Source organism: Arachis hypogaea, chromosome 16 (genome assembly GCF_003086295.3).
Source record: "Arachis hypogaea cultivar Tifrunner chromosome 16, arahy.Tifrunner.gnm2.J5K5, whole genome shotgun sequence".
NCBI lineage: Eukaryota > Viridiplantae > Streptophyta > Magnoliopsida > Fabales > Fabaceae > Arachis > Arachis hypogaea.
The window spans coordinates 62663330-62684100 of record NC_092051.1 but is presented as its reverse complement, the minus strand read 5'-3'; the positions used below and the strand labels follow the sequence as shown (position 1 = coordinate 62684100).

Here is a 20771-nt window from a genome sequence, read left to right as displayed (position 1 = left end):
AAGGACAAATCAACATAGTTCAATTTTTGTTGGAGAGTCTTGATGATCAACATCTCAAGGATGAAGAAAGTGGGCTTCAAAAAGAGCTCAATTCTATTCTTCTAAAAGAAGAACTCTTGGTACCAAAGTCTAGAGAGAAATGGGTGAAGTTCGGGGATAGAAACACAAGTTTTTTCCACCTTCAAACTCTTGTCAGAAGAAAAAGGAATAAAATTCATAGCCTTATGTTAGAGGATGGTACTTGGTCTAATGATACTTGTGCTTTAAAGGAAGAAGCTAGTAAGTTCTTCCAACATCTTTTTTGTTCTAGGGAGAATGTGGAGTTTATTATTCTGGATGGTATTCCCCTTCTGTATCTTAGTCAAGAAGCTTGCTAAACTTTAACTAAACCGGTCTCCTTTGAGGAAGTAAGACGTACTGTTATCGAGATGAATGCCTTTAAGGCTCCAGGTCTATAAGGGTTCCAAGCTTTGTTCTTTAAGGAATATTGGGATATCGTGGGGAGGATTTATTCTGGGAAGAGGTACTAGTGAGAACATCATTATTGCCCAACAGATCATCAAGTTTCTGTTGCGTTCAAAATTGACCTTGAGAAGGCTTATGATAGGTTGGATTGGAGGTGTCTTCATCATTCCCTTCAAAGCTTTGGCTTTCTTGGCAGTACAAATAAATTGATCATGAATTTTGTTTGCTCCTCCTCATTATCGATTTTATGGATTGGTGAAAGGTTGCATAACTTTAATCCAAAAGGGGACTCTGACAAGGTGATCCGTTGTTGCCTTATTTGTTTGTGTTGTATATAGAGCGATTGGCTTGTCTCATTTTTCATCTTGTGACTAATGAAGCTTCGAGTCCAGTTGCTATTTCCAAAGGAGTTCATCGAATTTCACACCTAATTTTTACTGATGACCTTAGTCTTTTCTATAAAGCACCCAGATCTCCACTCACAATGGTGATGCAAACCGTTGATCTGTTTACCAAAGCTTCGGGGTTGAAAGTTAGTCTGTCTAAGTCTAAGGCTTTCTGCTCTAAAAATATTTCTGAAAGGAGAAAAAAGGTGTTGTTGGGGTCTAATGAGCAGATAATTTATACGCTTTTTGGTATTATTTTTAGTATGTTTTTAGTATGTTTTAGTTAGTTTTTATTATATTTTTATTAGTTTTTAAATAAAAATCACATTTCTGGACTTTACTATGAGTTTGTGTGTTTTTCTGTGATTTTAGGTATTTTCTGGCTGAAATTGAGGGATCTGAGCAAAAATATGATCCAGAGGCTGAAAAAGGACTGCAGATGCTGTTGGATTCTGACCTCCCTGCACTCGAAGTGGATTTTCTGGAGCTACAGAAACCCAATTGGCGCACTCTTAATTGCGTTGGAAAGTAGACATACTGGGCTTTCCATACTTTGCCTGAGATTTGATGGCCCAAACCGGCGTTCCAATTCAGCATATCTGGCGTCAAAACGCCAGAACTAGCATGAAAGCTGGAGTTAAACGCCCAAACTGGCACAAAAGCTGGCGTTTAACTCCAAGAAAGGTCTCTACACTTGAAAGCTTCAATGCTCAGCCCAAGCACACACCAAGTGGGCCCCGAAAGTGGATTTCTACACTAACTATTCTAGCTTACTCATTTTCTATAACCCTAGGTCACTAGTTTACTATAAAAACTACTTTTAGTGATTCATCTTGTACCTCATGACATTCTACACATTTCATATTGTATCTTCTACGGCATGAGTCTCTAAACCCCATGGTTGGGGGTGAGGAGCTCTGCTGTGTTTTGATGAGTTAATGCAATTACTATTGTTTTCCATTCAATCATGCTTGTTTCTATTCTAAGATATTCATTCGCACTTCAACCTGATGAATCTGATGATCCGTGACACTCATCATCATTCTCACCTATGAACGCGTGCCTGACAACCACCTCCATTCTACATGCAATCAAGCTTGAATGTGTATCTCTTGGGTTTCTAATCGAAGATTGGAACCTTCGTGGTATAGGCTAGAATTATTGGCGGCCATTCCTGAGATCCGGAAAGTATAAACCTTGTCTGTTGTATTCTGAGTAGGATTTGGAAAGGGATGACTGTGACGAGCTTTAAACTCACGCATGCTGGGCGTAGTGACAGACGCAAAAGGATCAATGGATCCTATTCCAGCATGAGTGAGAACTAACAGATGATTAGCCATGCGGTGACAGCGTATTTGGAACATTTTCACTGAGAGGTCGGATGGTAGCCATTGACAATGGTGATCCACCAACATACAGCTTGCCATGGAAGGAGCCTTGCGTGCATAAAGAAGAAGACAGTAGGAAAGTAGAGATTCTGAAGATAGAGTATCTCCAAAACCTCAACCTGTTCTTCATTACTGCAAAACAAGTATTTATTTCATGTTCTTTTACTTTTTACAATTAAATCTGAGAATTATTGATATCCTGACTAAGAGTTACAAGATAACCATAGCTTGCTTCAAGCTGACAATCTCCGTGGGATCGACCCTTACTCACGTAAGGTATTACTTGGATGACCTAGTGCACTTGCTGGTTAGTTGTGCAGAATTGCAAAAGTGTGATTGTGATTTTGTGCACCAGGGTCTCTCATATTCAATTTACTAAAAATTTGGGAAAGTATTTCGGTGTCAATATTGGCCATGAGAGATAGCTCATGAGGTAATTGAAAAGGTTCATAGCAGGCTGGCTAATTGGAAAGGACATCTTCTCACTAAGGCGGGTAAACTATGTTTGGTTAAATCAGTTCTGTCCTCCATACCAATTTATCAAATGCAAGTTTCTTATCTTCCAACCTATGCTTGTGAGAGAATTGATTCGATGATGAGACAATTCTTTTGGAAGGGTCAGGCAGACAAGAGGGGCTTAGCTCTTGTGAAGTGGGAGAAGATTTTAACTCCTAAAAAATTTGAAGACATGGGAGTCCGTGATTCATAATGTGTTGACATAGCTCTTCTCGAAATGATTGTTTGGCAACTTCTTCATAGCAAAGACAAGATTTGGACAAAACTCCTGACCAAGAAATATTTTTCTCCTTCCAAAGTTGGGAAAAATACGAATGGAGCATCCCAGGTTTACAAGAGTTTGATGAAGGCTTATAATCACTTAAAGGATGGTTTTTGTGTGGAATTGCGGGAACTTGCACTAATCATTATGGTTTGAACCGTGGTCCTCTTTTGGTACTTTGGCGGATGCCTTTCCTTATGCTCATATAGCTAATCTCTATCTTTTGATTGGTGATGTGATACATAATGGAAGTTGGAATTTTAGCAAGCTATATTCTCACCTTCCGAAAATGTCAAACAATTTTTAAAAAATTTTCCCATCCTTAGTCTTTGCCATGACATTTCAAGTTGTTTCTGGAATCATTCTTCCTCTACCAATTATACCACAAAAAAGTGGATACCTATGGCAAGCTAAAAAAAAGTACCACCGGGATCAGAATGCAATTGGAATTAGTTGTAGAAGATGTTTATTCTAGAGATGATTAGGTTGTTGTTGTGGCAATCCCTGCATGATGCAGTCCCCACTAATGAGCTTCGGTGCACTCACAACTTGGCCACAAGTAATTCTTGTCAGCGCTGTGAAAATCATCCTTAAACTACCTTGCATTGTTTCTGTGATTGTAACAAAGCAAAGGCTCTTTGGAATAGTCTTGGAATATCTTATATTGTTGATGCATGCGCATCATGTATGTTTTTCTATGCTTTTTCATATCAAAAATTAGTTCATAATGCCCAATTGTTGAGTATTTTTGTGCTTAAGTCATACATTGCTTTAATCTTTTTTATTTGATGAATTGTGTAGAAAATGAGAGAAAAAGAAGCAAAAAGTACAAAATAAGCTCAAAAGAAGAAAAGATGTGCTTTTGGACACGCTTTGTAGCTTGGATACACTTTGGAACCTTAGGCCACGCTTTTAAAAGCTTAGCCCATGACCTATGAAAGGAAGCAACAATATCAGGACCTGGCATTTGGAATGGGCGCTGGATTGAGAATTGGCAAACCCAATGGCTAGCAATGAAGCCCTGGAGCTAGATTGGGTGCTGGAATTGAAGTTGGCAAAACCAACGCCCAACAATGAAGCCTGGAGCTAGACTGGGCACTAGAATTGAAGTTGGAATGGACAACACCAACTACTAAGAAAGCTTTAAAAGGATTTGCAACCTTGACTTCTTCATACTCCAACATAGATAACTTGAGCTACAAAGCTCCAAATAAGGTGATTTTAATGGCATTGGAAAGTAGGAATCTAGAGCTTTCCAACCATATATGACACTACATGGTGGACACTAAATGTGAGGGAGAAAATTCTTCTCAAAAGTGAAAAGATGAAGCCCTGGCGTTTGAATTGGCATTGGATTGAGAGTTGGCAAAGTCAACACCCTGCAACGAAGCCCTGGAGCAAGACTGGGTGCTAGAGTGGGTGCTGGAATGGCCGTGGTCCTCAACAATGCATGCAACCCTGCTAGCGTGACCTTGTCCTCTTCAAAGGAACATAACTTGGGCTATAGAGATCCAAATGATATGCTTCTTATTGCATTAAAAAGTAGACATCCAGAGCTTTCCAATAATTTTATACTTTATCTTCGCTTCCCAAACATGCTTTATCCTCTTTTATTTGATATGCGAGTGTTTTTGTCTGTGATTTTTCTTTTACTCCTTTACAGACTTCTTGATTGATAATTCCTTTAAACTATATAGATATTATGAATCCACCTTGAGTCGTACCACCTTATTATCATTGACTTATGACTCGAGCATAAGAATTTGAATGTTAGGGTATTACAACAATGGGTGTGAGGATGCTGCTCCCATAATTTCCAGGATTAGGGTTTATATATGATCGCAATGTTCTTCTAGCATGCTGAGCATTGTTGGCATTGTGATTCTCTGCCATATTGTGCTCTAGTTCTTTCTTAGCTTCTTCGAACTCTTTAACCCTTTCCACTAATTCAACTTCCTCTTTCTAGTTCTTTGGAGTACTCTTTCTTATCTGGTAGAGAGTTCGTTCAATTTTAGGATCAAAGTAAAGAGGTTCCTTATCTTTGCTCTACATAAACACAAGCTACAAACAAAATTGGGATTTCCTTTATCAAAGTGAAAAGAATTCCCAGTGAGGTAATAATACAAACAGTTAAGTAACTAAAAATAAGAAAATAACAAAAACAGGTAATTCACTAAAATGGAAGGAAAAAGTGTCTAATCTAGGTAATCAACTAACTTGTAGTTGTCAATCACAATTGATCCCTGGCAACGGTGCCAAAAACTTCAGATGGATAAAATCTGCAAGTGTACCAAATCGCATCAAGTAATACCACGGTGAGTAGGTTATCGTTCCCACAAGGATCAACAGATTGAGTAAGCAATGATCAATAGATTATTCTAGTTAGACGATTCAAATTTTGAATGATGATCAATCAGTATTATAAGCTCGAATTTAAATGACTTGGTAATAAAGTAAATGTAAACAATAAATAACTGGAATGTAAATAACTAAAAAGTAAATGATTGGAATTAGTAAAGTGTAGGAAATTAATCAATGTAAATGTGCATTAAGTAAAGGCAATTATAAAGCAAGATAAGAAAGTAATGATAGTAAGAGTATTGGGTTTATAGATGTTGAATTCTTAGGAGCAATAAATCTTATCTCTACCTCAATCATGCAATTATTTATCTCTGGCAAATCATAAGTGAATGAATCCCAATCCCTTATTAATTCAATCTCTCTTGACTTAATCAATTGCCAATTCTTTGATCAATTGCTCAGGAGAAGAGATGAAGTGCATTCTCTAATTTAGCACCACATAATCCTTAAGATCTGGAATAGGTTGATTTTATGTCACGTATCAAATCCAAATCTAGAATCAGAAGAATTGAGCGAGAGAGTTTTCAAGATTAATTAGTATGATCACTCTTCCAAGTATCTCATATAATTCAATTCAGATTTAAACTATTTTCCAATAGACTTGAACCCTTGAAATGAAGAAGAAAAACTCTTTCCTAAGAAGCAATAATGCATAAATCAAATATAGAGAATCAATCACATTAATCCATTGAATTTCAACAGAACTCTTCCCCCCAATAGAGGAGAGTTAGTGACTCATGATTAAGAGAAATTACAAAGATGAAGTAATGTGTAAAAAATGTCAAAGTCCCTAACAAAGTGTTTTCTCTAGGCTTATATACTCCATCCTAAATTACATACAAATTCAAAATTGCCAAATTCAAGTTAAATTCAACTCCAACTCAACTAGATCTCATGGGCTTTGTGATAGTCTTCAATCCTCCCATTAGAAGCCTTCTTCCTCAAGAATGGCCCAAAATTTGCCTCTGTTCTAACTTGCCATGGGACGGCAAGTTAATGGTGTTAGACAGCATTAGCTTTCTTGCTTCCAAGTTAGCCTCTATTAGCATTTGCCATTGGATGGCATGAACTTGCCATTGGACGCCATCCATTCCTCCAAGACTTGTCTTAATTTTCCTCTCTGTTTGGATTTGTTGTTGGACGCCACTAATTTGGTGTTAGACGCGAAATGAGTATTGTGCGTATACATGTGAAATGCATATGCATGATTTTTATTTTGACATTAGTTGTGCATATGCACATAGGATGCGTACGCGCAACAACCTCTAAACCTTTGAATGCAAGCTGAAAACATACATATGCATGTGAGATGCGTACGCATGACATCCCTTCCTGCCACGGTTGTGCGTACGCACATAGGATGCATACGCACGATTTCTTTTTTGCTGTTGGACACCACTTATTTGGCATTGGACGGTAAATGAGTCCAGAGGCTAAATTTGATGAATGAAGACTTCAAAAATGTGTCATAAGCATCAAAATGCATCATAAGCTTCAAAGTGTATCATAATCTTTTTTTCTGGTTCTTTTGATTCTTGTTTTGTTTTATTTTTCTTTTAAAATCGCCTTAAAACCAAAATATTCAATACACTTTAAAGCATTGCTCACTAATCTATGAAATCATTGCTGAAAACACAATAACTATTGACTTATTGCATGAAATTTTAAAAGAAAAACAACTAAAAATGCAAGTGCATCAGGCACTAACATCCAGCTCACCACTTTAACCATCCGCATCAATAGCTTAACAAGACACATCAGCAAGTTTCGTTATTCCTTGACAGTAAATATGACAGAAGTACAATATTGGCAGACGGAACATAGGGTCAGGAGACGAAGTGGATCATTTTTTTTCAAGGATCACATGGTTATTTGGGCAAATGGATAGAGATCGTGTCTACTTTACTCAGATAAATTAAACTTAAAGGATTTTTGCTACATTTAAATAAAAATTAGTTATTATGTATTTATATACATATGTTATTTTATTGATTTTTGATATATACTACATTAAAAACATGAAAATCCTTTTAATTCTCCAAATTTATGCAATGGAATCTAGGGAGTAGTTCTATTTGTAGCATCTCTTGGATTTTTTTAAACAAATAAAAAAAATTTTAATTATAAAAATATGTAATTTGTAGCGTTTTTACCGATTTGCACTCTATTACTTATCTCGTTTACAGTGCAAACAAATCAACATTGTGTATATCTCGTCTATACTGTAAACGAGATAAGACACAATATATGAAACATGTATATCTCGTTTATATTGTAAACAACATATACACAGTGTTATTTCGTTTACACTATAAACGAGATAAATGATAAGTTATGACGTTTACACTATGAACGAGATACGATACGACAAATTTTCAACAACAATAAAAGGAACTGCAACCATTTGTATTCTCCAAAAATATTTCACTTCTTCTTCTCTTCCATTTTTCTTGCAAAAATTAAGAAAAAATATCTAGTAGTAGTGGATTTGTGGTTGTAAGTGTGTATCCCAATTGTCATATGAGAAACAGTGACATTATATGATATTTAAGTGTGATAATCCCATTCTGTTGGGCACTCAACGAGTAAGTTCTTTATCTGAGCTAAAGAGTCTGATATTGAGGAGCGTTTGTGCTAGAGGGAGCAAAGAGGTTGGATATAGGTTGCTAGCATCGATAGAAAATGGAGTTTTTGGTTTTGTCTATTTTGGCTCCATGGCAACGAGCATGTGCGCCTCATATTTGACATCTATGGGAGAATCATGGTGAAACAAGTGATAGAGCTCTCTGTGGAGGTTGTGGATATCGGTGGTAGTAGATCTGGCCACTCGAATTTTATACAGGATGATCCACCTCTTGCACCACCATCGTTAAACTATGCTAGTCCAGTTGAATACACAGACATGGATGGTGAAGAGTCCGATGAGGAGTATATTACCAATAGCAACGGTAGTGGTTCTTCTGAAGATGATAATGAGGAGTTTGTACTAGAGACGCTGATGGAGAGATTAATGTTGGTCTAGAACTTCTCAATAGAAAAGAACTTCTTCGTTGCAAGTATAGTCTAGACCGACAATTAACTCTCAATCAAAGTTTAATTTCAAAATTATCACAATCAAAACAAATAACCAAGAGTTTTTAAATTCCGGGTCGTTCTCCCTAGGAATTGCAATCAAGTACTCAATTATTGGCTTTGAGGGAATGGGGGTTGAGATAGCAATTAGCAAGGAATGTAAATCACAAGAAATTAGAGAAGCATGCAAGAAATTTAAACTCAGACAATTGATCAAAGGAAGGAAAATTCAAATGCTAAAAAGACCTCTTGGCAAGGATTGAGATTTAAGGGTACATATCCTAGCCATTGACCACAAACATGGATGATTATGAAGTGTTAATCCTACTTAGTCAACCCTAACATCGAGGATAAGTCAAATAGACATAATTGATCTCAATCCACAAATTCTAGCTAACTCACTAATTAACTTCATGAAAGACTAGCGTTAGTGGAAACCAAACCAACTAACAATCCTAGTCACAATCAAGAATGGACATCAATGACTCAAGGTCACCTAAGTCCTCAATCCCAAGCCAAGAGTGTGAAAAACTACTATAAAACTAAAAGAGGCATTTTATCAAAAATTTAGAAGGCATAAAATGAAAGCATGGTAAAATTGCAATAATAATAAAATCTAAAGCTACCAAATACAAAACAACAATAATAGCAACTCAATTAAACATCAATTAACATAAGAACATCAATTTGCATTAAATGGAAATTCAAGTTAACAAGGGTTCATAAGATAAAAAATGACAAAATAAAGGAAATAACAAGTAAAACTAAGAAAGCAAGGATGTAATAACAAGAAATTGTAAGGAAAACTAAATCAAGACAAGTATGAAAACTTAAATCTAAGAGAAATTTAACTAATCTATCCTAAATTCTAGAGAGAAGAGAGAGCTTTTCTCTCTAGAAAATGACATAAAACATGTTTTAAACTAAACCTAATTGCTCTTCCCTTTGTTCCTTATTGAATTAGGCTTGAAATAGCTTCAGAAATGAGTTAGATTTCGCTTTGGAATGCCAGAAATTGCTACCCACATTTTGCATTTAATGAAGTCATGTGTCAGAACTTGTGCGTACGCACAGGTGTATGCGTACACACACTAACTGAATGCACACATCACTGTGCATACGCACAACCCTGAAAAGCTCCAAACCTTATTTCTTCATGAATTCTCCACTTTTGCATGCTTTTTCCTCACTTCTTCAATTCATATTTGCCTTGTAAGCCTGAAATCACTTAACAAACACATCAAGGCATCGAATTGGATTAAAGTAAATAAAATTTAGCAATTTTAGGGTCTAAAAAGCATATTTTTACTTTCAAGCACAATTTAGGAAGAAATCTTGAAACTATGCTATTTCAATAAATAAATGCGAGAAAAGTCAATAAAATCCACTCAATTAAAGAAAATAAATACCATGAAATCTGGATTCATCAAATGTCGATCGACAAATCAGTTTGGCATCCTCTACCTGCCCCGTACCCAATTTCAACCTTATCAGTTGTACCCAGTCGTTATCATACATTGGATCCGGATGCGATGTACGAGAAAAATCTATTTTCTAACATGGATAGAGACAATTACAACATAGACGATGGTGTGGAGTTTAAGGTTAGCCATAGATTCAAATGTAGAGAGGCAATAATGCAAGGTGTGAAGAATTACCGCATTTCCAAAAGTAATAAGTACCAAGTTGTGGAGTCAAACCGATTAAAGTGGCATGTGCATTGATGGCAATTTGCAATAGAATGTCCTTGGAGTCTTCATGTTGCCCTCTAATAGAATCTCGAATATTTGCAAGGTCAAGTTTAATTATGGTGTAGTTTCTTATTTATCATGATTATATTTGTTATAAATTCCTACCATGTATATTTTATTTCGTTAGGGAGATGCATAGCTTTAGAGGTGCACATACATATTTAGCACCCACCATGTCTCAAGACCATCGACAGTTGAATAGCAATGTCATCTGTAGTATCATCCTGTCCTTGATACAGTCCAGCCCATCCGACAATATCTCTGTTCTACAAGGTGTAGTTAGGCAAAGCTATCACTTCAAACCTTCGTATAGAAAGGTCTGGATAGCGAAGCAAAAGGTAATTGCGCAAATATACGGTGATTGGGAGGAGTCATACAATAAGGTGCTGAGGTTGCTCCAAGCATTGTAGAGTTGTACTCCCAGAACAATATGTGATTTTAGGGTCGTATCGTACTATGATGGCACTTGGTGGTACGCGACTGCAGCAATTTGATAAGGCATTATGCGTCTTTCCTGTCTATATGGAGGCTTTCAAGTATTACAAGCCCTTCGTCTTCATCGATGGCACATATTTGAAGAATCTCTGTTCGTGTTGGTCCCTACTTTGCTGAGCTATACCTATCAACCTGTGGACATATGTAAGAATAAAGGTTTATCAATTTATGCAAGAGGATCTTCTTAATCGAAGAATAAGAAAACTATAAGTACTAATAGTTACCTCGCAGCCATGGGATACGTCAGAACCTGTCTCTCAGGTGGACACCACTGAAAAAATCTATGGTATATCCAAGAAACTACAAGTGGAGTGCATCCAGCAATCTCAGTGGTGTCTCAATGTGCTGCAGAGCATAAAGTGTGGTACGTCCATGCAAGCACAACAAATCTCCAAGACAAACCACGGCATCTCTGAAAGTCATCCAATAGTGGCAGTCACCGAAGATGAACCTAATTATTTGACTTGTCAGTTATCAAGTAACCCCCAATCAACAACAGTATGTAACACCTCGTATACTATTGAAGGGTGGTTGGATCAATGGTATTGGACATATGCCAAATCCGGTCCTGAAACCATATTAGTTTGATGGAGAAAGACTCCTTCCTCTATGCACCCTGCTGTCCACCATGGGGAGGCCTAACACCAAGTAGCTGCTCCACCCAATCCCAAGTCGAATGCTCATACCATGTTTGAAAATTATGGAAGCACCCACCCATTAAAATGTTGAATAACAGTTAGAAATGATTATCTACAAAACTATCAAAATTAAAATTAAAAATATTAAAATCAAATTAAATAAAAATAAAATGAATAAACATTTACTTAATAAATTAATTTAACTAATACTAAAATCATACATATCCATTAATACTGACTAAAAAAAGATATCTACCAAGTTATCAAAATTAAAATTAAAAATATAGAAATCAAATTAAATAAATAACAAAATACAATAAACATTTACTTAATAAAATAATTTTACCTAGTAAGTTAAACCAAACCCTATCAATTAACACTTATTAACAATACATTCTACCACCTAATATATATAACATCTATAAAAGTACGCTAATTATGACTATAAATATATGCTTATTTAACTTAAACATAAAAATAATAATACTAACCTGGAAGTCGATTGCTCCAGCGATATGCAATGTCGCTTTCAGGCGATTGATGTCCTCATCTCGTGCATCTGCACGCACCATAATCTCCGAGTACCTCGATAATATAATTAAAAAAGGATAAAAGAGGGAGAAAAGTAGAAGAAATGGATAAAATGTGATTTCAAAAGGCGTTGTAAACGAGTTTAATATATAGGCGCGCTTCTTACTTATCTTGTTTACATTGTAAACGAAATAACATTATGTATATCGTGTTTATACGATAAATAAGATAACCATGTTACACATCACGTGTGCAAACATCATATGCCTACGTCGTATTGTGTCTTATCTATTTTATAATGTAAACAAAATATATACAATATTATTTTGTTTATACTATAAACAAGATAAGTAATAAAGTGTAAATCGATAAAAATACTACAAATTACATATTTTTATAAATAAAATATTTTTTTATTTATTTAAAAAAATCCAGCATCTCCTCCTGGTCTTCCGTTTTCTTAGGATTTTATGCAAGCCGATACTTTCGAAATACTGCTAAAAATTAAAATTTAAATACATTTTTTAGTTGTAAAGCAAAATACAATTCTGCAATGAACACTGTTCATATAAAAATAACAAAAATAACTTTTTATAAAGTTATTTATTTAATCACAGTTCAAAAACGACTCTAACAAATATAGATTAATAATAAAAATATAAATTATGAATAAAATTAAAAATTCAAAAAAAATATTTATATTAATAACTTTAACTAATATTTATTCAAACTGACACGAAATTTTATAAATCAATATCAAATAATTTTTTTTAAAATTTTAATTTCACAATAAATTTTATTCAAAGACTTTAAAAATAAATAAAAATTATTAGAATTAAAATAGAATAATTAGTAATAAAATTGATAAATTAAAATATAAATCTTCAAAAATAAAAAATATTTAAAAAGTTAAAGAAAAAACTTAATTCGTGAAAGATTATTAAATTTGTAAAATAAAAAAGGTATTAAAATGATACTAAAATGAAAGTAAAAAATAATATTATAAAATTTGTAAAAAATATCAAAATAAAACGAACTTTTCATAAAATTTTTATTTAAAATTTAGATTTTAGACAAATTAACAAATTAATAATTTTAAAAATATAATAATATTTTTTAATAAAAATAATATTTTTAATTTATATTATATAAAAATTTAATACATAATAATTTATTAAATAAATAAAATCAAATATTTTTATATAAAAATATTTTAAACGTACTTGTTTGAGTGTTCTTATACAATACAATGAAATGTTGGATTTGTCATTATTGCATGCCAAAGGAGGAGTGCGTGGAAAGAGAATTTCCACGTAGGTTAGTTCGGTTAGTTCCTTACCTGAATAATACAGTCCTCGTTTTTAATTGTGGAGGTTATCGAAGAGACGGCAAAGCCATGCATCTTGCAGAAGCACCTAGCTAATCTATCTATAATATAGAGTAAGCAATCTCATACACATGTGACATGTCAGACTTCTCCCTTTTCTGGTTTTTTTTTTTTTTATTTTTTTTTCAAAATTTTTGGTGTGTCTTTTTGAATTGGTATCAAATTTATTCAATTTCTTAAAAATAAAAAATAAAAATTAAAAAATTAATTATTTTTATATTTAAAATTAAATATTAATTTTAAATTTTTTTAATAAATTAGACAATTATTATTTTTATTTTTACATTTCTTTGACTGAATCGAATCTAATCACGTCACTTCTTTCTCTTTTGTTTGTTTGCATCTTGGCACACAAAATTAAAAGAAAATTGCGATGTAGAACTGTAGAAGGCTCTGTTACGATGTCCATATGATTCTAGTTCTATCATCCTTGTGCCCACCAATGCAAGTCCTCAAATAATTGATGATAATCTCCACTGTAGTGCCATTTTGCATATGCTCTTACATCATCAATAGCAAATTTCTTTTTTATGAAGAAAAGCTAAATTTAGGTGAGGTTTAAACTATTTGTTTTTATTAGTAAAAGTGAGGCATATCCCAATTTAACAATTGTAGAAGCATATATCCCAATTTAACAATTGTAGAAGCATATTTATACATTGTTTGTTAAAACAGTCTTTATAACGAAAGAAATGACTCAATTTACGTACTTTTAGAATATATAAGTACATATTTTAAGTTTTTATATGAGGCCATTTTTTTTTCATATGAAAATATTACTGGTGTTTTTAATAGAAATTGGTCTTAGTGTATTTGTAAATCAATGGATATGTCAGTTGGACAGTTACAACTTGTGGAGATTATGCTGACTGAGCACGTGGGGAACGTGTTAACTCAGCATATGGGAGTCGTGCTGTCAACATGTGGAGAGCGTGCTGACTTAGCACGTTGGGCGTGATATCGACATGTCGCACTTTGATTCGTTGGCAATGCAACACATGGTCTGCGTGTTAAGTACTCTCTCTATATAAGACAAAACTTGGTATCATTTTATCGTGAAGAGAAGAGTTGCTTGAGTATGTTTTTGGTGTGATGAGGGTATTGCAAATTTGGTGGTGTATCACAACGGTGAGATTATACGAAATACTCATGAAGGAGTGAGTTTTGTATGTGAGAATTGGATTTTGTTTGTGGTTCCATGCACCATGACATTCACATAGTTTTAAAATGGTCTTTGTCAAAGTATGAAGAACGATATGTTGAGGAGAGTGAGCAATATCCTGTACCAAAATCTCGTTATAATTTTTGGTGTCTAATACAATTTGATATTATGCCGATCATTGACGAAGCAAGTATGCAAAATATGTTCTATATTCACCGACAGACTCATGTGCGACAGCCAAAGATTGAGCTGTATGTTGTGTTTGAAAATGATTATGAATGAGTTGGTAGGATAATGAAAATGAGCTTGAATTTGATTGTAATATGCCTTCGGGTAAGATGCAGTGGTGTTATCCACTTGCTCTGGGTAAGAGGCGAAATACCGGTTAAGATGAGGTGGTGTTATCCACTTGCTCCGGTTGAGAGTTCAAAACTCTGGGTAAGATGTAAGGGTGGAATTTTATCGCCGCTTGTTCCGAATTGAGAACTGTAACACCACCTAGGTAAGAGGCAGAGTAAAGTTGTTCCCTGCTCCTGGTACGCGGGTAAGATGCAAGGGTTGTGGCATTGTCCCACTTGCTCCTTGTTTGGGGTTCTGTTCAGGGTTAGCTACCGGACATGTCTGGTTTGGCTTTATAACCGACAAATGAGACTCATTAGCCATAGGGCAGGCATTCATCATATGCATCTATGTGACATTGTTTGAGTGTGCATATTGTAATTGGTTTTCCTATGTGAATAATTATGTTTAATTGCTAATTGCTCTACTTGATGTAACTACTTGATTGTGTTTGAACCTTCTTACTTGTGTGTATGACTGAAAATTGGTTGGATTGTGGTGGATTGGTTGTTGATTATTGAATTATTTGGGCCTATGGCCGTGATTGATTTTTGTGATGGGCCGAAGGCCATGTTTGGTTTGTGTTTCTAGTTTAGAAAAGTATGAAAAATTAAACTGATTCAACATAGACTTAATGAGCCTATGCTTGGAATAGTTTGGCCATTCATACCGTTTAGGAGAGACTTTTAAAAAGGTTTTGAATTTTTGAAGAATTAACGGATTTCACTTTAAGAAGGATTTCAAATTTTTGAGTATGAATCTTTGGTTTGGAAAAGATTCATAAGGCGGATGCTAATCACTATATTTTTAAAACAGTTTTATTTTTAGGTATCTTATTATAACAATTCTCTAACTCCATAGTGAGAACCAGCGAGGATGATGTTCTCACTCCCCTACAGGTCTTTTCTCTTTCAGGTTATAGACGACAAAGTTCAGAAAAGCTTATTTCTTTTCTGTTTAGACGATAATTTTATATTATTTTAGTATTTATGTTTTTCTCGCCTTTTAACTTTTCAAAATTTGTAAGAGGGATAGGATTTGTTTTATGTAAAGCTTGTAAGTTAATACTATGTATATGTATGTATATAGTTTGTAAGTATGGCTTTATGTTTTGTTTTAAACGGTCTTTTTAAAAATACGGTTTAAGTTTTAAATAGGCTCATATTTTAGTATTAAATATTTTAAGAGTCGTCGTAATACTCGACCTATTAGACCAACGCAGTCGAAAACGTAACATTTTGATAGTTAAGATGTTACACTTTTCTCCCATCCAAAGGTGTCAAAGCAATAACTTTTCACCTCCATCCATCAACGCTGGAGCAATAGAAGTGTTTCTCTTTTACGCCATCAACTTTGAGCAGTAGTAGTTCTATTCATTGCATCCATCAGTGTTGTTCTGTTTTGAAAAAAAAGAAGCTTTCTTGTGGTTCTTTCTTGCTCTATTTTGATCGTTTACACTATGTTTGTTTGAAAGAAAAATAAAAAAAAAAAGGAGAAAAAAAATAAAAAAAAAATTATTATTTTTCATTGTTTGATTGAAAAAAAATTAAAGAAAAAAATAAAGAGATAAAATCTACTAATTTTTTTTTCCAATACTAAAAAATATTTTTTTTTATATTTTTAATATTATCTTTTTATTTTTTTAATATATTTTATAATACAAAAATAAAATTATCTATTAATAATATTTTTTAATTTTTTTATTTAAATATATCTAAAAAAATATATATTTTTTAAATTTCTTTCTTTTCAACCAAAGCTAACTTTAGTAGTTAGGTAAAGAAAGCGATAGGAAGGGGGTGCAATAGTTTGATTTAGGGAGGGTCCAATTGGTATCTATCTGGGATTTGGGTCAGTCCTGAATGTAGGTCGGGTTTGTCCGGCTCATGCCATGTCTAAAACGAAATAGAATAGGTGATTTCACGAACAAAAAAACGGTGCTCAGGAGAAGAATTCTTTCTAATTAATAGAACCTGCAGTTACCGTGGATGATTATCAAATTTATTGTGTTTAGACTCAATCAAATAAAAGTCAAACAAAATCCACCTCTCCACATGTCAGCAATTGATTAGTGGACAAAAGATAATCATTGTAGCCATCCAACTTTAACAATCACCACAGAGGGGGCGCGCGCGCACATATATATATATATATATATATATATATATATATATATATATATATATATATATATATATGTATGTATTTTCACGTATTTGATGTATGAGAAATAAAATCAAACACCTCCACGGCTCCACCAGAACAAAAAAGCTACATTTCCTATATATATATATATATATATATAATTATATATAAATAGAGCCCAACATATGTAGCATACGCACAACACATATCATTTAGTCATTTACTTCTAATCATTATTGTAGCCATTAGCCGCAATATCAGCCATGGTTTTCCAAACAAACCAACCTCACTTCATCTTATTCCCTCTAATGGCTCAAGGCCACATCATCCCCATGATGGACATTGCAAAACTCTTGGCACACCGTGGTGTCATCGTCACCATCTTCACCACACCAAAGAACGCTTCCCGTTTCAGTTCAGTTCTTTCTCGCGCCATCTCTTCCGGCCTTCAAATCCAATTAATACAGCTCCCGTTTCCATCTAAGGAAGCAGGTTTACCTGATGGGTCTGAAAGCTTCGACATGGTGATTTCTTCAGACGCCATGGTCAATTTCTTCCATGCAATCACGTTGCTCCAAAAACCAGCAGAGGAGTTGTTCGAGGAGATCACACCGAAACCAACTTGCATTATCTCTGATTTTTGCATTCCTTGGACTTCTCAACTTGCTCAGAAGCACAACATCCCAAGAATCTCTTTCCATGGCTTTTGCTGCTTCTGCCTCCATTGCTTGTACAAGATAAACACTTCCAAGGTGCTTCCTATAATGCACAAACACTTCATTTATATAATAACTTCTGATTTTGTTAGAACTGTTCGTGTATTTGTTATTAAATATAATTATTTAGGTAATTCTATCTAATAAATTAAGTTTTGCGATAAATAGTTTTAATACATATAATTTCTCAGAGTTTCTATAATCAATATATTTAGAATTTTAATTCTTGTTAGGTTTAAAAATAATAATTTTAACATAAAATAAAAAACAAGATATATGTAAGTATTCAAATTTTAAAGTTAAAAGAGGTTTACGTGATTTACATTTTTAAAAGAGAATATTTCAGCCACTTTTCTATACATCTTTTTTATATTTCTTTTTCTTTTCATTTATAGTTTAAATAATAAATTTTTATCTTCTCTCATTTATTATCAATTACTTTAAATATTGAAAGCGAAAGATATACAAAAATAATAGGTAGGTACTCCAATGAAGATTTAATGATTATCATCATGTGAAGATACATCATTTTGACCATTGGATGATAGATTGTAGGGCTTGATTTTATTTGAAGTAAAAGTGTTATCTTTATTTAAAGTGTTGCTAAATAAATAAGTTATACTTTTTAAACAAGGATCATCATGAAAAGATGTTTTTAGCATCTTCATGAGAGTAGTTGCCAAAATAATATATAGATATAGATAGTGCATATAACCTAGGAGGTGCATATAAAACATTATTTTAATAAAAATATAAGGGGTGATTAAAATATATTATTTTCGACTATCACTTAATTATCAATTCAATTTTTTTAGTTTAATTTTTTTTAGTAATTCAACAACATATTTTTTTATTATATTTTTAAATTTTGATGATTCTTTAATGTTTTTGTTTACTTTAATATGATATTACCTGATATTATTTTTAATTCTTGTGTTTTGTATTCGAGTAACATTTATAGGTTGCTGCGAACATCACCTCAGAATTTGAGTACTTCACTATTCCTGGCATACCTCACCAAATTCAAGTCACCAAAAATCAGGTACCAGAGCAAATGACAGATAAATTGAAGGATTTTGGTGAGAAGATGATGGATGCTGAAATGAAGGCATATGGTGTGATCATAAACACCTTTGAAGAGTTGGAGCAAGATTATGTAAATGACTACAAGAAAGAAAGGAATGGTAAGGTTTGGTGTATTGGCCCTGTTTCTCTATGCAACAAAGATGAAATAGATAAGGCTCAAAGAGGTAACAAGGCTTCAATCAATGAACAGAACTGCTTAGAATGGCTTGATTTGCAGCAACCCAAGTCTGTTGTTTATGCATGTCTTGGAAGCTTATGCAATCTCACCACTTCACAGCTTATAGAATTGGCATTGGCCATGGAAGCAACAAATAAACCATTTATATGGGTCATTAGGGATGGAAAGAACTTGCATGAATTGGAGAATTGGATCGAAGAAGAAGGGTTTGAAGAAAGAAACAAAGATAAATGTCTTATAATTCGAGGTTGGGCTCCTCAGGTACTAATACTATCACACCCTGCAGTTGGAGGATTCGTAACACATTGTGGTTGGAATTCTACCTTAGAAGCGATAACGGCTGGCATGCCAATGATTACATGGCCACTGTTTGCAGATCAATTCTTGAATGAGAAGCTTGTTACTCATGTTTTGAAGGTTGGTGTGAGCCTTGGTGTGGAGGTTGCAATGAAGTTTGGGGAGGAAGAGAAGATAGGTGTTTTGGTGAAGAAGGAAGATATTAAAAATGGAATATGCATGGTTATGGATGATGAAGAAGAAGAGAGCAGAAAGAGAAGAGAAAGGGTCATTGAACTGAGTAAGATGGCAAAGAGAGCAGTTGAGAAAGGTGGATCTTCATATCTTAATATGACTCTTCTTATTCAACAAATTATGAAACATACAAGCGGTAGAGAGCAGGACTTAGAGTTAACACGTTAGCGTCTCCTGCACTAGGGTACGTAATAATAATGTTGAATTTATAGCACGTAAGTGTATAATAATGGAAAATAATAGGCTAATAGCCTAATATAGGGAGTCATACTTCTAGCATATGGACTGTCTTCTTCAGTTCATTTTATCCTGGAAAATTGTAACTGTTAATTATTTGCACATTTATTACAGCTTATTATAATGTAAATTGATGAGTGAAAATTAATTAGAGTTCACAGATATCAACAAGTGTACTAAATCGTTCAAATAATATCACAGTGAATAAATATTGTTCTCACGATAATTAAAAAATTAAACAAGCAAATATCACATTATATATACCAAATTAGATTAAAATAACGTGAATTGATGAAGACAAAACTTGTATTTTACTTAGAATCTTGAGTATTTGAGTAAGAGACAATAAACTTAGATGTTGATTAAGAAAAGAGCATAAGGCTTCATAAATGTTTATGCTTTTAAGAAAACTAAACCTTGTTTACTTATTCTGAAGTAGGCAAAGATCTTTTACAATAAATTTTTAGTAACTAATTTTCAATTTCTTGATTACTCAGTTTCTCTTTAATTAACTAGTCATCAATTAAGTAATTAAAGATTTTAAACGCAAAAACTGATTTAGTTTTTAATAAAATTAAAAAATTGTCCTTAGGTCGAATTACATGTTATTTATTTAAGTTAGTCCTATCCAGTAGTTAAACCTTAGAAGAAAACACAATTTTCAATAGTTGTTCTAATCCGAATTATATGTCACCTATTCAAAATTAGAGTAATTGAAAATCATGCATGTATCGCACACTAATTGAACCACTATTTCTAGTCGAATTCAAAGAGTCATGTGAAAGGGTTTTCAAGCTTTAACTTAAATATCAAAATTTTCAATTATAATAAAAGAATTCAAAAGACACTACAAGAAAAAAGGCCTGTGGCCACGTTTTTGTCTTACCACGCTTTAAAAGCGTGGCGAAAAGGAATCAATTGCCATGCTTTTATATATAAGGGTGGCAATTGATTAGAAATTTGGCCACGCTTTTTTTTGCTACACTTCAAAAGCGTGGCCGAAAGGGTCAATGACTACGCTTTTATTAGGGTGGCGATTGCTTCAGATTTGACCATAGTTCTTTCTTTTCCACGCTTCAAAAGCGTAGCGATAGAGAACACCGGGCATGCTTTTGAATCAAGGCA

At 33.7% G+C, this 20771-nt stretch overlaps 1 protein-coding gene across 1 annotated transcript; it reads left to right on the top strand.

Moving 5' to 3' along the window:
* Positions 1-16933: 16933 nt before the first annotated feature.
* LOC112754295 (UDP-glycosyltransferase 73C11) lies at positions 16934-19776 on the top strand. The gene is made up of 2 exons (XM_025801895.3): positions 16934-17650; positions 18576-19776. Exons 1-2 carry the CDS (start codon positions 17162-17164, stop codon positions 19575-19577), a joined length of 1491 nt encoding a protein of 496 aa, XP_025657680.1. The 5' UTR covers positions 16934-17161; the 3' UTR covers positions 19578-19776.
* The last annotated feature ends 995 nt before the right edge of the window (positions 19777-20771 follow it).

Coding starts and splice junctions, on each gene's coding strand:
- LOC112754295 (XM_025801895.3), top strand. CDS start 17,162: ATGGTTTTCCAAACAAACCAACCTCACTTCATCTTATTCCCTCTAATG. Junction 17,651..18,575: donor ACAAGATAAACACTTCCAAG/GTGCTTCCTATA, acceptor TAACATTTATAG/GTTGCTGCGAACATCACCTC.